We start from the raw sequence: 13,722 nt of genomic DNA on the forward strand, positions 1-13,722 counted from the left end.
GGCCTGGAAGGGAACAGACGAGAGCCGGGCCTGGACTTCAGAACCTTGATGGGGTGGATTCCATCTCCACGGGGCAGGCTTGGGGGCTGCCTCCCCTACAAATGGGGTGATGGCAGCAGCCACCTCCTAGGGCGGCTGTGCAGGTGAGCCGAGGCTGCGCCCTGCACGTGCCTGTTCTTGGGATAAGGCCTGGCCCAGAGACAGAACCAGAAAACTGGGGCTTGCTGAGAGCACACAGCCCAGCCACCTGCTTTTTTCCTCTGATTTTTATTTATTTTGGAAGGCAAAGTGAGAGAGAGAGAGAGAGAGAGAGAGAGAGAGAGGTCTTCCATCCACTGGTTCACTCCCTAAATGGCTGCAATGGCTGGGGCTGGGCTGATCCGAAGCCAGGAGCCAGGAGCTTCTTCCAGCTCTCCCACGTGGGTGCAGGGGCCCAAGCACTTGGGCCATCTTCCACTGCTTTCCCAGGCCACAGCAGAGAGCTGGATATGGGATGCCTGCGTCGTAGATGGCAGCTTAACCGTGCTGGCCCCCAACCCAGCCACCTTCTTTCCCAGGGGCTCCCAGCAAGTCAGGCACTGTGCCGACATCTCACAAGTGTGACCTTGTGAACTTTATTCAGATCTTAAATTTCTTTTCCCCCAAAAAGCCAGGTGCCCTCTTGGACATGGATGCCGTCCTGTTGGCCCCCTGTCCTGCCTGGGTCAGGCTTTAGGGGGCGTCGGCTGGGTCAGGCGGGCGGATGGAGGACCTGACCCTTTCCCCTCCCACGGGGTGGGTCACCCCCAGCTCCAGCTGTGTTGCCCTCGGAGCCCAGTTCAGCAGGCTCTGCTTCCAACACAGACACAGCCGCAGAGGGAGACGGACTCGTCCTGGTTTGTCTGCGACGTTGCTGGCTTCCGCCCTGAAAAGACATGTCCCTCTGTGCTGGGCAAACTAGGACAGTTGGTGTCCCTAATCCCAGATGACCCAGAAGGGTGTTCTGTCATGTGAGCCGAGCTCACTGGGGGAGGATGGACGTGGCCAGGCAGGGCACAGGCATCTGGGAACTCCCAATCAGGTAAAAAAAAAAAAAAAAAAAAAAGCCCAGTTCCTGGCAGTGCCTCGGGGCCAGAAGTCCTTTTGCAGGCTGGTGGCCAGCACGGGTGTGGTACAAGGAAATGTGGAAGGGCGGTTGTCAGCTTCAAGTCCCAGAAAACCAATCTCCAATGATCTTAAGCAGCGAAGGGAATGTTGCAAAGTCTGGGGCTACACAGCTGCAGGAATGGCTGCATCCAGCAAGTGGATGGCAGCATCTGATGGCCGCTCTCCAGCTCTTGCTTCTGTCTGCTTCGTTCCATTCCGTCTCATTCTCAGGCAGCTCCTCTCTCTCTCTCTCTCTCTCTCTCTCTCTCTCTCTCTCTCTCTCCATTATGGCCCTGGCTATTCTCAGCTCACGGTATCCCTGGGAGAAGGGGCTAAGAGAGCAGTTCTCTCTGCCAGGAATCTCAATGTGTCTTGGAATTGACTCTCACTGGGTCACGTGAGGGTGCCGAGGGCTCTCACTTAGAAACCATCAACCGCACACCACGCCCCAGCCCAGTGCCTCTTCACTCTCCCCGCAGCCCTGCCAACGGCGACTGTCACCCCCATCTGATGGGTGAGAAGACTGAGGTCCGAGAATCTAAACACATGCCCGAGGTCCCACAGCTGAGAAGTGGCAGGTGGGGCTGGCTCCGGAGCTCTGGGACGGGTCACCCTGCAGGGAGAGCCCCACCCCCACCCCAGCCTGCCCAGGGCCAGAGCTAGGCTCACTGGTTCTGGAGAGTCAGGAAGGGGAGGCGGCTGGCAGGACAAGGTCCTTCCGGCTCCGCCCATGTGTCCGACTCCCTCCGGGCTGCCCGCACGCCCGCTGGTCCGCCGTGGGGTATTCTGAAAGCCCTCTGTCCTGGGAGCCAGGGCCAGCCAGCACCCTCTCACTGCTTCCAGCTGCCACGCCACCTGCCTCTGTCCTCAACACCTGGAGCCTCACCCTGGAGCTGTCCCGGCAAGGCGCCAGGGGCTGTGCCTGGGACAGGCTGGGTGAGCCCCCGGCCATGCCCGGCCCGCCACATTGCACGTGTTTCTTGCCCTCGGCGGGGTGGGGTGGGGGTGGGAAGCGAAAGATCTTTCTCCAGCAAAGCCACCCTCTGGGGCAGAGAGGGGCAGCTGAGCGCCTTCCTGGCCTGAGCAGGGCTGGGCTGGCGAAGAACGCGCTGCCTCGCCATCTAGTGGCGACAGGTGGTAGTGCCTGTGGACCGTTCACGGTCTGTGTGGGAGTAGGTTGTCCTGGGGCTGCGGTCCCAAGTCCATGGGTGTACAGTAGAATCACCCCGTGGGAGGTTTTAAAAAATACTCACGCATGAGACCCACCCCGAATCAGATCAGCTTGACCTGAGCAGCACAAGGTAAATGAACCAGCTGTGGGGCGTAGGATTTTCTTTCAGTCATGTTGCTACTTTTGGCTTTATTACTAGGAGCAGAGTGTCCAGGCTAAGGGAGGATGTAATATAGTGGTTGAAACCAGCTGGGTTGGGGTCCTACTGTGGCTACTGCTGGCTGTGATCTCTCTCTCTCTTAAGATTTATTTATTTGAAAGGCAGATTTACAGATAGAGAGAGGGAGAGACAGAAAGAGGTCTTCCATCTGTTGGCTCACTCCCCAAGTGGTCACAACAGCCAGAGACAGGCTGATCTGAAGCCAGGAGCCAGGAGCTTCTTCTGGGTCTCCCACATGGGTGCAGGGGTCCAGGCACTTGGGCCACCCTCCACTGCTTTCCCAGGTACAATAGCAGGGAGCTGGATTAGAAGAGGAGCAGCTGGGACTCAAACCAACACCCATATAGGATGCTGGCACCACAGGTGGAGGCTTAGCCCACTATGCCACAGCGCCGGGCCCTGGGTGCTCTCTCAACTTCTTCCTGCCTCTGTCAGATACCTGTGAGTTGGGGTTGGGGCAAGGACTCAGTGAGCTCACGCAGGAAGCAGCCAGCACGGGGCCTGACCCTTGCAGGCATGTGGGGACTGAACCGGTGGGAGGGAGCTCTCCCTGTCTGTCCCGCTCTCTCTCCAGCCAACGGACAGAGGAAGAATTGAACAAATACCGCAAGAGCGAGGCTGACGGGCACAGAGGTCGGGAGGTAGAGTGGCGGGCAGTGCCCGTGGGGAAGCAGGTTTGAGTCACTGAGCTAAGGACGCAGTGGACGCCCAGCAATGCTCCTGGCAGGTGCAGAAGGAGAACTCCCAGGCAGCTCACAGAGGCAGCATCGGGACCCCTTCCCGAGCGCCGCCCGGTGAGCGTTTGCGGTAACGGCGGTGCAGACGGCGTGTGTATGCCTGGCACACACGTGAACACCTTCGTGTGCACTGGGGACAGAGAGCCGGTGTCTCAGGCCTGCGGCATCACGGACGTGGCTGGCACTGTCAGGCCTGGGCCCCACTGGAAGCACCCCATCTGCTAAGTCGATGAAGGCAGAAGTGGCTGTGGCTATGGCGGGAGAGTCAGGGGGTCTCAGGGAGCCACCTGCTGTGGGGTGCGCTTCAAGCATGGGGACACTACGTGGGGTTTTTCCCCCACCAGGGACCAGACCCCAGGGGGCTCCCCTCCAGTGTAGGCCCCCACTGACCTGAACCCTGGCGTTTGCTGGGAACGTCACCCTGAAACCAGCGCAGCAGCTCCCCCTGCCCTGTTTGTGTGTCTGCTGCACGTTTTCTGTCCACTGTGTCCATCCCTGGAGGCCCTGGCCTGGTTTGGCTCACAGATCCCATACAGGGCTGGCACAAGGTGGTCACCCAGCCGGGGTTTGTTGACTGAATAAGCGATGGAAAGTGACTTTGGTGGGACTGGCTGAAGTCGCTTTGAGGTGTGTTGTGCCCACCACTGAGGCTCCTGGAAGAGCTTTTGTGCCGGGTGTCCTGGTGACATCTGGGCTGGCCTCTGTCGTGAGCTAGGACCGGAGCTGTCCCAGAGGAGGGCCTGGCCTGGACAGCCATGTGCAAATGCATCCAGGAAACCGGAAGGGGGCGGTGTCCTTGTGTTTCCGGGTGGCTGCCTGGCATCGGGGAGCCACGGGCGACTCCGTCCCTCGAAAGGGGGTTGGGCCTCTGACTGTGCGACCTCACAGGCTGCAGGGCGGGGGGGGGGGCGTGCCCAGCAGCAAGATGGGGCCGGTCAAGCACACACACGAGACACCCACCGCAGAGCGAGCCGGGAGAGGGGGCGGGCAGGCTCCAACGGCAGAGAACGGACAAGGAAACCGCGCGGCCGGCGCTGCTTCCGGCTCTTCCTGCTGTGTGCTTGGTTGAACCAGAGCCCTGTACCCCATACACCGCACAAGCATGGCAGGTTACCCCAGGGTCAAAATACAGCACAGTGCTTTGGACACGGAACTAAGAGTATTTCATCCTTCCAAGTCTGTGTGGTGCACGTAGAGTGAGCCCTGGAAACGCAGGGGAAGGTTGTGTGTGTGTGCATGCGTGTGCACATGCGTGTGCGTGTATGTGCGTGTGTGTGTGCATGTGTGTGCACACGGATGTGCCATGCTGGAGCGCGCAGCCCCCTTGGTGGGGCCAAGCACAGACTTACCCAGGACTCTTTGGGTCACACCGTTGAAATCAAGTTCAAAGTGATGCAAGCGGGTGGGGGAGGGGAGAGTGTGGGACCGTGACAGGCCGACTCCCGTCCTCTCAAAATTCAGATGCTGAGGTGCTAGCCCCAGTACCTGAGGCTGCAGGAGGGGACTGTGACAATGTGTGGAAAACGGAATTAAATACGTCAATTTGGGGTGCAAGTCCAAATCCAGATCTGTGCTTGGCTAAGAGGGGTTTTCAGAGTTCGAAGTGCCCAGCATTTGATCTGGTTACAACGTGGTCACTAGTGTGGGTCCAGTGCCAACTGGTGTCCTTCTTTTTTTTTTTTTTTTTTTTTTTTTTTGACAGGCAGAGTTAGTGAGAGAGAGAGAGAGAGAGACAGAGAGTAAGGTCTTCCTTCCATTGGTTCACCCCCCAAAATGGCCCCTTGGTGCTGATGGCCTAGCAACTCCGTAAACAGTGGGAGGATTGGGCATCCCTTGAGGGAACCGTGGAAGGCAGGGCTGGCTCTGAGCAGAGCCCAGCGCTCCCTGCCCCGCCCCAATCCATCACCAGGCTCTGGGTCGGCCCGTTTTCTCGGGCAGCCCCCAGCGGCAGGCCCTGGAGGTGTGGCTCTGGGGCACGGCTGACAACTCAGGTCCCAGCAGGACAGCCAGTGCTCCCCTTCCGCCCGCAGCTCTGGACGGCTCCACGGATTCCGATCTCTCTCCTCAGGGCTTGGAGCCTGCTCCCAGGGCTGGGGCGGCACAGCTGGGCTGGGTCCAGCCAGGAGCCTGCGTCCTCCTGCCGGCAGGGCTGGGGTGCTGGTGGCGATGCAGGGGTGGGGCTGCCAGGAGGCACTGTGGTCACCAGCAGCCCTGCCCCCCAGGACGTCACGGGGTGGGGCCCAGCAGTTTTCCGAGGCCGGCAGAGAGGAGAGGTGGGCGTGGCAGAGAACCTGTCCCTTGCTGCGCCGGTGTATCTGCCCCGTGGTCCCCACAAAACCCAGCCTGCGCGGTGCATGTGGGCGTGCGGAGTGGGTGGCAGGCGGCGTGTTGGGATGGAGTCCACCCTTTTCCCCAGCCAGAGTCCAGCAGCCCGAGACTGACCCCAGTGCCCGGGACGGGGAGCCCTGCCACAGAGGATGGCACAGTGGCCTCCGCGCTGTCCGTCGCAAGTCCTGAACCTCTGGGCTGGGTGTCCCTGAATTCTCCTGGTGCATCTTGAGCCACGGGGCAGCTGGGCCCCAGTTTAGTTCCCTCTCTGAGTAGCAGATGGTTCCTGGCCCCTGGGTCTGGGTGAGGTGGGGGGAGATTTGTCAGGGCAGGTGCCTCTTGAGCTCACTAGAGTTTTCTTGGCTTTTGGGACCCCATTCTCTCAGCTCTCCATGGCTGCAATGCCTGCCTTGCCGTCCCCTCGGGCTAGGAGGTCTGGGCAGGCTGACCCCCGACCCCTGCCCACCCTCACCCCCCACAGTGGGCTTGCGTGCCTATCTGAGGGAGCCAGAGCCACGAGACCCCACCCGAGACCTGGAATGACAGGTGCGGGGCTGTCCCTTGTGCAGCCGTCGCCCAGCGACGTCTGGTGGCCGTTTGCCAACAATGGGGGCCAGTCTGTCTGAGAAGGACCTGAGGGGGAGGGGGACACAAATCCAAGAGACGGGGGAGGCTGGAGGGCCTGGGCATCCCGCCCTGGCCAGAGCCGGTCTTTGTCCTGGGCGGTTCTTTCCGCAGCCAGTCGGCCCCTCCTGCGCTGCGAGCCAGCCTCCGCGCTGGGTTTGTCACTGCTCACCGCGGTACAGAAGTGCCGCCTGCCCCAGAGACTTGTCCTTTCCATCTGGATTTCTCTAGAGCCTTGATTTTTCCCTCTTCGGCCAAACTGTTAGCTTCTGGAGGGGAGGTTTGCCCCAGCGCGCTGTACCAGCTCCCGCCACACAGCGTCAGCAGCGCTGGCCACGAACCATCTCCGTCCCGACGCTGTCCCAGATGTGTGCTCTCGGCAAGCTGCAGGCAGCTGCAGGGGCTTGACGCGCCCCTAGAGCCCCCGAGGGGCGGGCTCCTGAACTTGATTTCATTTTAATTAATTAATTCATCATTAAAAAACCCGCCTGTGGCTTGTGGCTGCCGTATTGGACAGTGTGACTTTTCAATGGCTTGTTTATTTATTTAGGAAGGCAGAGGGACACACACAGAGAGATATCAGCCATCTGTGGGTTTACTTCCCCACACCCACCACAGTGGGGGCTGAGCCAGGCCAAACCCGGGAGGCAGGAAGCCCAGCTGGGTCCCCCATGTGGGTGGCAGGGACCCAAGTCCTTGAGCCATCATCTGCTGCCTCCCAGGGTGCGCATGAGCGGGAAGCTGGAGGGAAGCCGAGGCGGGACTTGAACCCAGGCACTAGGGTATGAGGTACAGGTGTCCCCCAAAGGCAGTTTAACCTGCTGTGCCACAACGCCTGCCCCTCGGGGGCCCTGCTGGTGCCCTGTGGATTCTTTTAATTAATTCATTTATCTGTTCATTTATTTCACAGGCAAGGAGAAAGCACTGGCCGGTGCGTAGGGGATGCAGTCCATGAGAAGTCACATGCTCCACGGCCCCACACCTCCAGCCCCACGGCTGAGCTGAGAGGCCCATCGCGGTCAGGGGGAGGCCGGGGGATGGAGGGGGTAGGGGTGCTCAGTGCACAGGGCTACCCCAGGACGATTAATCAAATGCTGAGATGAACCAATCCATCTGTGCTCTATGGGGAGCCTTCTAGCCCCGGAGGGGGCGGGGCCTGAGAGAATGGCTTTAATGGGACTGAAGTTCAAGTCGTGGCTCTGCCAGCCGGGAAGACTAGGGGCAGCCCCTCCCTCTGTCTGTGCTGTCAGTGAGATGGAGTTAGTGACGGGCCCCTCGGGATGGTGCTACAGATGTCTGTACAAAGCCCCGGGCACACAGTGAGTGGCTGGAACAAACACACAAGCCCAATCTTAATTATTGTGGGAATGTGGCCCCTCTCCTCTGAGCCTTAGAGGGAGACTCAGAGGCCCGGCCATGCCATGGCCCTGCGTTAGGCTCCGCCCTTTCTTTCCCAGAGATGCCCAGCAAGGGGGAGCCAGGTCTTGCCCTTGGCTTTGGCAGAGCTGTACAGAGGCCCACTCTCTGCCCTTGGAGAGCAATGGCCACAGCGGCGCTGAGAGCGGGCACCTCCGGCTCTCTGTGCGGCCACGGAAGACACACCTGACACCTTCGTGGCTCCAAATCGGCCGTGTCCTGGCATCCCTGGCACCACCTCCTGTGCCCCTCACATCAGTCTGTGGCCACAAGACAGCAGAGGGAGAGAGGACCGTGTGGGCAGAAGGCAGGGCTTTGTGTCCAGTCGGACGGGAAGTGCTAATTGCATTAGGGATGAGCGATGGGCAGGGGCCAGGTTGGGGACCCTGTGGGTGAGCAGAGGCCCAGCAGAGGTGCTGCTCCCTGCTGCACCCCTGTGTCCCTCCCAAAATGAACCCCCTCCCTGCAACCCAGCCATGTCGGGGTCTTTCAGCCCCACCCCACTCGCTCTACCCCAGGGCCTTTACACCTGCCGTCTCGGCTGTCAGGAATCCTCCTCCCTCTCCTCTCCATGTGCTGAACTCCCCTCTGCCCAGGCCTCACCTTTCGTCTGCATTGAATTCCCACGGAAACCCTCTGAATGCCAGCTACCTCTGTGCCCGAGACTTGTCGCAGCCACGCCCGCCGCTGCGGGAGTCTGATTCATGGCCGGGAAGCTCTGAGAATGGCGGCTGGGTTCGGCTCATCTGCACAGTGACGGCCTCAGCCGCTGGCTTGGGCTCTGGCTGCCTAGAGCGAGCTCCCCAGATCTCGGCGGGGTTCCCTGCTCAGAAGTGAACTAGTCACGCTCGCACGTGTGAAGTGCACCGCCCCGGGCCCTCACGTGCCGCCTGTCTCCTCTGCGTGACGCCAGGTCTGCCACGGCATCCCCAGTGGGGCTCGACAGATGCAGACTCGGGGCCAGCGGCAGACGCTGGCTGTGCCAGGCCGGTCTCCTCCCCACCCGGTGCACGCTCAGCGATGAGCCAGCGACGCAGGCTGGGTGCCGTCGCCGAGAACCACCAGGCCGCTTTGGGAAGCCACGGCGCCACCTGGGCCATTCGGACGGCTGGGTGGAGCCCCTAGCCCAGCCAGCCCCCGTGTGGTCAGGGCTTTGCTAGGAAGGCCCATCTGCCTGCCCTTGAGCTTGGGACCGCCAACGTGCGGTCCCTGCACCAGGGGCACCTGGGAGCTTGTTGAAGATCCAGGGTCAGCACCTGAATTCGAAAGGCACCTCCCCCACCCCCGGTGATCGGCGCGCACGGGCAGGGACCCCCATCACTGAGGGGCAGAAGAGGCCCGTGCCAGGGCTTCGGGGGGAGCGGCCCAGAGGGCCAAGGGCTCTTGGGGAGGGGAGGCCACGTCAGGTGTGCCCCTCGTGACCGTGGGTTCTGGGGCAGGAGGCAGAGTCCCCACACGGTCTGTGCCTGAGGAGGGGCATTTTGAGTGATGCTACCTGGTGAGGATGGGAGGGGGAGGGGGAGATGGAGAGGAAGGGGGGCCTCTAGCGTGGCACTGAGGCCAGGGTCGGGGGGCAAGCCCCTCATCCTGTCTGGTCTCCGACTCCACCTTTGAAATGGGTTCCTAACCCCCCCTCTGGATGAGGCTGCAAGATGAGCACACAACACATACATGAACACACACATATGAACACACACAACACACACAGGAACACACCCACACCCACACTCACGCAGCTGTGCCTGGTGTTTATTGTTACAGTGTTAGCTTCTGGGAAGACATTCAGGAGAACTCATTTCCCCGGCAGCCACGACGCCCCCTGGTGGCCAGGGCTCAGAAAGCCGGCTCGGCGGCCGCCTCCTCCCAGAAGTAGCTGTCGCCTGCTGGGTTTCTCTTCCCTGCCACTCAACCTGCTGGGGGCCGGGAGCGCAGAGGTCGGGCGCCAGCGCCCTGGACAGACGAACTCTGATGGAGCAGGGCGCTAGGCCTGGGGGTGGCAGCTCTTCTCCCCACCGCAGAGGGTCCTGGGCTGGAGGGGGTCCCAGGTGGCCTTCGACGAGTGCTGAAGTCACATCTTGCCACATCTCCCTGCTCTGCCACGACCCAGCCAGCCTTGTCCACGACCTCCCACCTGAGCCCCAGCTGTCCCCCCCCGCCCCGGGCTGGCTGGACTGTGTCTCTGTCCCCATTACTTCCTCCGTCCAGGTGTGTGCGTGGTGTCTCCCTGCCTCCTGTAGCCTGGAGTCAGATCATAGCAACCCTGCAGAGAGAGGCCCTGTGTGGCCAAGGACAAGGGGTCTTTCGGAGCCTGCTGGGGCAGGGGACCCTCTCTGGGGGATCCCTCCCCCCGATTCTCCCTGACCCCTGGCACCATCCACCTTGCCCCATCCCAGGGAGCAGCAAACACGGGCGTGGCTACAGCAGCCGAAGCCGGGTGCCACGCCTCCCTTTATAAAGGGCCCAGGACCACTACTCAGTCACGTGGACAGGAGCGGGGCAGGCTTTGCCCATCGGCGACCAGAGTCTCTGTCAAGTCTCTTCTCAGCCCACCCAGGAAGCAGAGCTGACCCTGAGGGTTTGCCCAGCTGGCCAAGCTCCCCGGATCCTACCCCAGAGCCTGTTCCTCGATGGGCCGCCCCGGCTCGTGTTGGAAGTCAGCCCCGATCCCCTCCGGCTGCTGGGGCTCAGGAGCCTCACGGCCGAGCCAGTGCGCTGTGGCAGCATCACTGCTACCCACAGGAGCCCTCGGCGTGACCCAGGTGGCCCCAGGCCTGCTCTAACGCGACGCACGTTTTGGGCAACAGCTGCCGCCAGTGGCCCCTGGCCAGCTCTCCGCTTGTCCATCTTGACCCCAATGGGACCCAGTCTGAGAACAAAGTAGGTGGCACCTGTGGGCAGGTGGGTTCCAGCTGACCAGATACAGACGCAGGTGGGGCTGACCATCGTGTGAAGGTCCTGGCTTTGGGACCTCACCCAGGCCTCGTCGTGTGGCTGATGTCACCCTGGCTCGGGTCTGGGGCCGGTACGTGTCCCTGGGCGGCCACTTTGGAGGGAAGGGCGACGTCTACCCGGGCACCCTCGAGTCCCGGGTGTCGGGCAGGAAGCGAGACTGCGCTCATGTTAAGGGGAGCGAGCGAGCCATGGGCTTCAGCCCGGGGAGGACAGGTTCAAGATCATCAGGGCCCAGTTTGTGCTTTTCCCACAAGGGAAAAGGCACGGCCCACCGCAGCCTCGGGCGGTCAAGCCTCCCCCGGAGTCCAGCGTAAACGGCCTTGAAGGAAGCCGAGCACCGGAACTTCAGTGTGAGAACCGAGACGTAAGTCAAACCCCACGCGTCTGCTCCTTCCCCAGCCATCGTCAGCAAGGTCCCTTGGTCACCCACGCAAGCTCAAGCACGGAGCCGACCTGGCTTCCAGGGCTGGGCTCCTGGGATCGCCCACCTTCGGCTGCCCAGGGCTGGCGACGGCTCGTGGAGCGTGGGACGTGGAATGCCCCAGGTCCACTCTCCGCACGGTGCTTGGACCACAGCAGCCTCGGCGAGGAGCAATTCAGTGTCTGTCCCGTGCTGTCCGGGCGACATCAGACGCCCCCCCACCCCGACACGGCCTTCCGGTCCCTTCCTGCTGTCTCCTGAGTGGTTACAAAAGTGTGTTACAGACATTAGCAAGTGTTAATCCGCACAACGACCCTGGGAGGGGCCCAGAAGTGTGGTAGATGAAGACGTTGAGGCACAGAGAGGTGAGGCCACCCGGAAGAAGCCACACAGCAGGACGAGACCACCAACACGCCCGGCTTTGCAGGATGTGCAGATCGGTTAGGGCGTTGGGGCGTGCACCTGCTTCGGGGGGTTGACAACAAGCACTTCCCCATCCCGGCTTCCAAACCCACAGCCGCACGTGGCACAGTCGCCCGTGGCCTCGTCACCACCATGCCTTTCCCTCCGAGGACAGGATATCTGCAGGCCCAGGGAGTGCTGCTGCCAAGCCTCCAGCACTCCCACCCCGTGTGACACAGAGCTTGGACGGGGGTGGGGGCAGGGAGGGACGGCCCCCTCAGTGACCTGAGTCCAAACCCAAGTTCTCGGGTGCACGGAACTCCGCGGCAGCTACTGAGACCTCGCTGCCCTCATCTCAGCAAGAGGCAGCGCTTCCTGCCACACGCCGGCTCCGCTTGCGCCCAGCATCGGCAGGTGCACGGGCTCCGGGGGGACGGGGTGGAGTCCCCTCCTCCTAGGGGGCTGCTGGGGAAAGCGTGAGCCTCTGGCCTCCTGGGCGGCCCGGTTCAAGGCTCCGGGACACGTGGGCTGCTCGGCGGCTGACCGCTCGGGGCTGGAGCCTGCACACCCTGGCTTCCGGAGGGGATGCCTCCCAGGACGGGTCCTCTGGGCAGGGCTGTGGTTAAGCAGGCAAGTCTGTGGCTGCCCAAGGCAGGCAGCCTGCGTTGCCAGCTCTCTGAAGGCTTCTGGGATTTGCCCAGGAGTAGGGGGGCATCGGCAGCCAGGGTCGCTGTGTCCGGGGTGGGGCAGGCCCGGGGGGCGGCTGCTCCCTCCCTGGGTCTCCCCGCGTGGCACCTGGTGGAGCTCCTGGGTCCTCACACGTTGGTGACCTCCAGACCGTTGTAGCCTTCCAGACGGCATTGCTCGGGCCCGCCCTGGGGGTCATCATCCCCACAGTCTTCATTCTGAAGGGAGCCGTAGTCATCATGGAAGTCGGGGTCTTTGCTGCCGAAGCCCCTTCCTATCTTCCCCAGGGGCAGCTGAGGAGAGAGAGGGGGAGGGCGAGGAGAGACGAGAACTGAACGTTTGCAGATCTGGGCTCTGGGGGCGCTGCAGTGCCAATTGCTGTGTGACCTGGCGCAGCCCGCTAACCTCTCTGTGCTTGTTTTTATCAGCGGCAACAGCCCTGTGCTCGAAGACACCGAGAGCGTTTCGTGCTCCCACCTGGAAGCACTCGGTTGGCTACAGAGTGAGGCCAGACATCGTCGCTCTGATAATCCCCGCAGTCCCCTCCCTCCTCCCCCCCCTTCCCGCCCCAGCTGAGAGCAGGTGCACTGGGCGCACCTGTGAGAACGCCGAGCAGGAGCGCAGGCCAGGCCGAGCTCCCACGTCGGGGAGGAATGCTCTGCTCAGTGTGGGACCCGGGAACGCTCAGGCTGAGGTCTGGATCCTCGCTGTGCCACACCTCAGCTGTGTGATCTCGGACAGGCCGCCTCCCTCTCTGAGCCTCAGCCTTGGGAGCTACAAAATGGGACTGTAAAGAGGAGGAGTCCCATCTTCAAAGCCCACGGCCGGTGCTGGCGCGCAGCAGGCAGCTGTCACCGCACACAGTAGGCCCTCGCAGGCGTCGCTATCTGATGTGGGGCACCGCTCTGCTGGCAGGAGCCACACTAACGCTCCGCGATTGTTTGCTGGGCTGCCTTTCTTTTTAGACCAGCGTTTCTCAACCTTCCTTGAATCTCTGCTTCGCTAAGGAGATCCGCATTTTCAGTCCGCTTTTCCCCTAGCAGGGTGGCTCCAACGGAGCGCCTGTCCTACACGGGGGCGTCTTCAGGCAGAGGGAGCCGCTTATTCCTGCCTGCGCCACTGCCACTGCCCGTGCCTGGGACAGCGCCTGGGACACAGTCGGCACCCAGACTGTGTTTGCTGAGCGAATGAAAGAACTGTCGCCTTCTCCAGCTCTGCCATCCGGGTCTGCATGCTCCCGTTTAGGAACCTGCCCACTGGAGTCTCTGTGATCAGACCCCTTGCCTGTGTTTGTATACAGCTTTGCTGGGGTCACCAGAGGTTCGGCTCCCGCTCCCTGTCTGCTTGCAGGACTGCAAAATCTCAGTGGGTGGTTCTCCGAGCTGGGGGGCACCTGCACCATCCGGGCATCCGGGCTGCAAGCAGGTGCACTGGCACCCGAGCCCTTCTGCCTTAGGGGCCTGGGGTGGGGCCCAGAATCTGCAACCCTGCCCCCCACCCCGAGTGCTTCCGACACAAGCAGGAGAGACCTGCAGTTCCGGTGACCCCACGGTGAGCCTTGGGGGGCGGGGAGGGGAGAGGGGCTTTGCCCCCGCCCCAAACGTCATGCATGTCCTCGAAGGTGGCAGCTGGGACATCC

General features: G+C 62.1%; 1 protein-coding gene and 1 long non-coding RNA gene across 5 annotated transcripts in view; one reads left to right on the forward strand and one right to left on the reverse strand.

The window, feature by feature from the left end:
• Positions 1-1,832: 1,832 nt before the first annotated feature.
• On the forward strand, positions 1,833-10,309 carry LOC138850732 (uncharacterized). The gene is made up of 2 exons (XR_011390886.1): positions 1,833-2,061; positions 7,116-10,309. It is a non-coding gene; the product is annotated as an uncharacterized lncRNA (long non-coding RNA).
• KAZN (kazrin, periplakin interacting protein) overlaps positions 9,355-13,722 on the reverse strand; it is a 1,000,963-nt gene continuing 996,595 nt past the window's right edge. For all 4 annotated transcript variants that reach the window (XM_051834341.2, XM_051834342.2, XM_070079260.1 and 1 more), the window contains one exon: positions 9,355-12,376. In XM_051834341.2, the coding sequence (XP_051690301.1) occupies positions 12,212-12,376 (165 nt within the window). In that variant the 3' untranslated portion in view covers positions 9,355-12,211. The remainder of the gene's footprint in view (positions 12,377-13,722) is intronic.

This window comes from Oryctolagus cuniculus, chromosome 7 (assembly GCF_964237555.1).
Source record: "Oryctolagus cuniculus chromosome 7, mOryCun1.1, whole genome shotgun sequence".
Lineage (NCBI taxonomy): Eukaryota > Metazoa > Chordata > Mammalia > Lagomorpha > Leporidae > Oryctolagus > Oryctolagus cuniculus.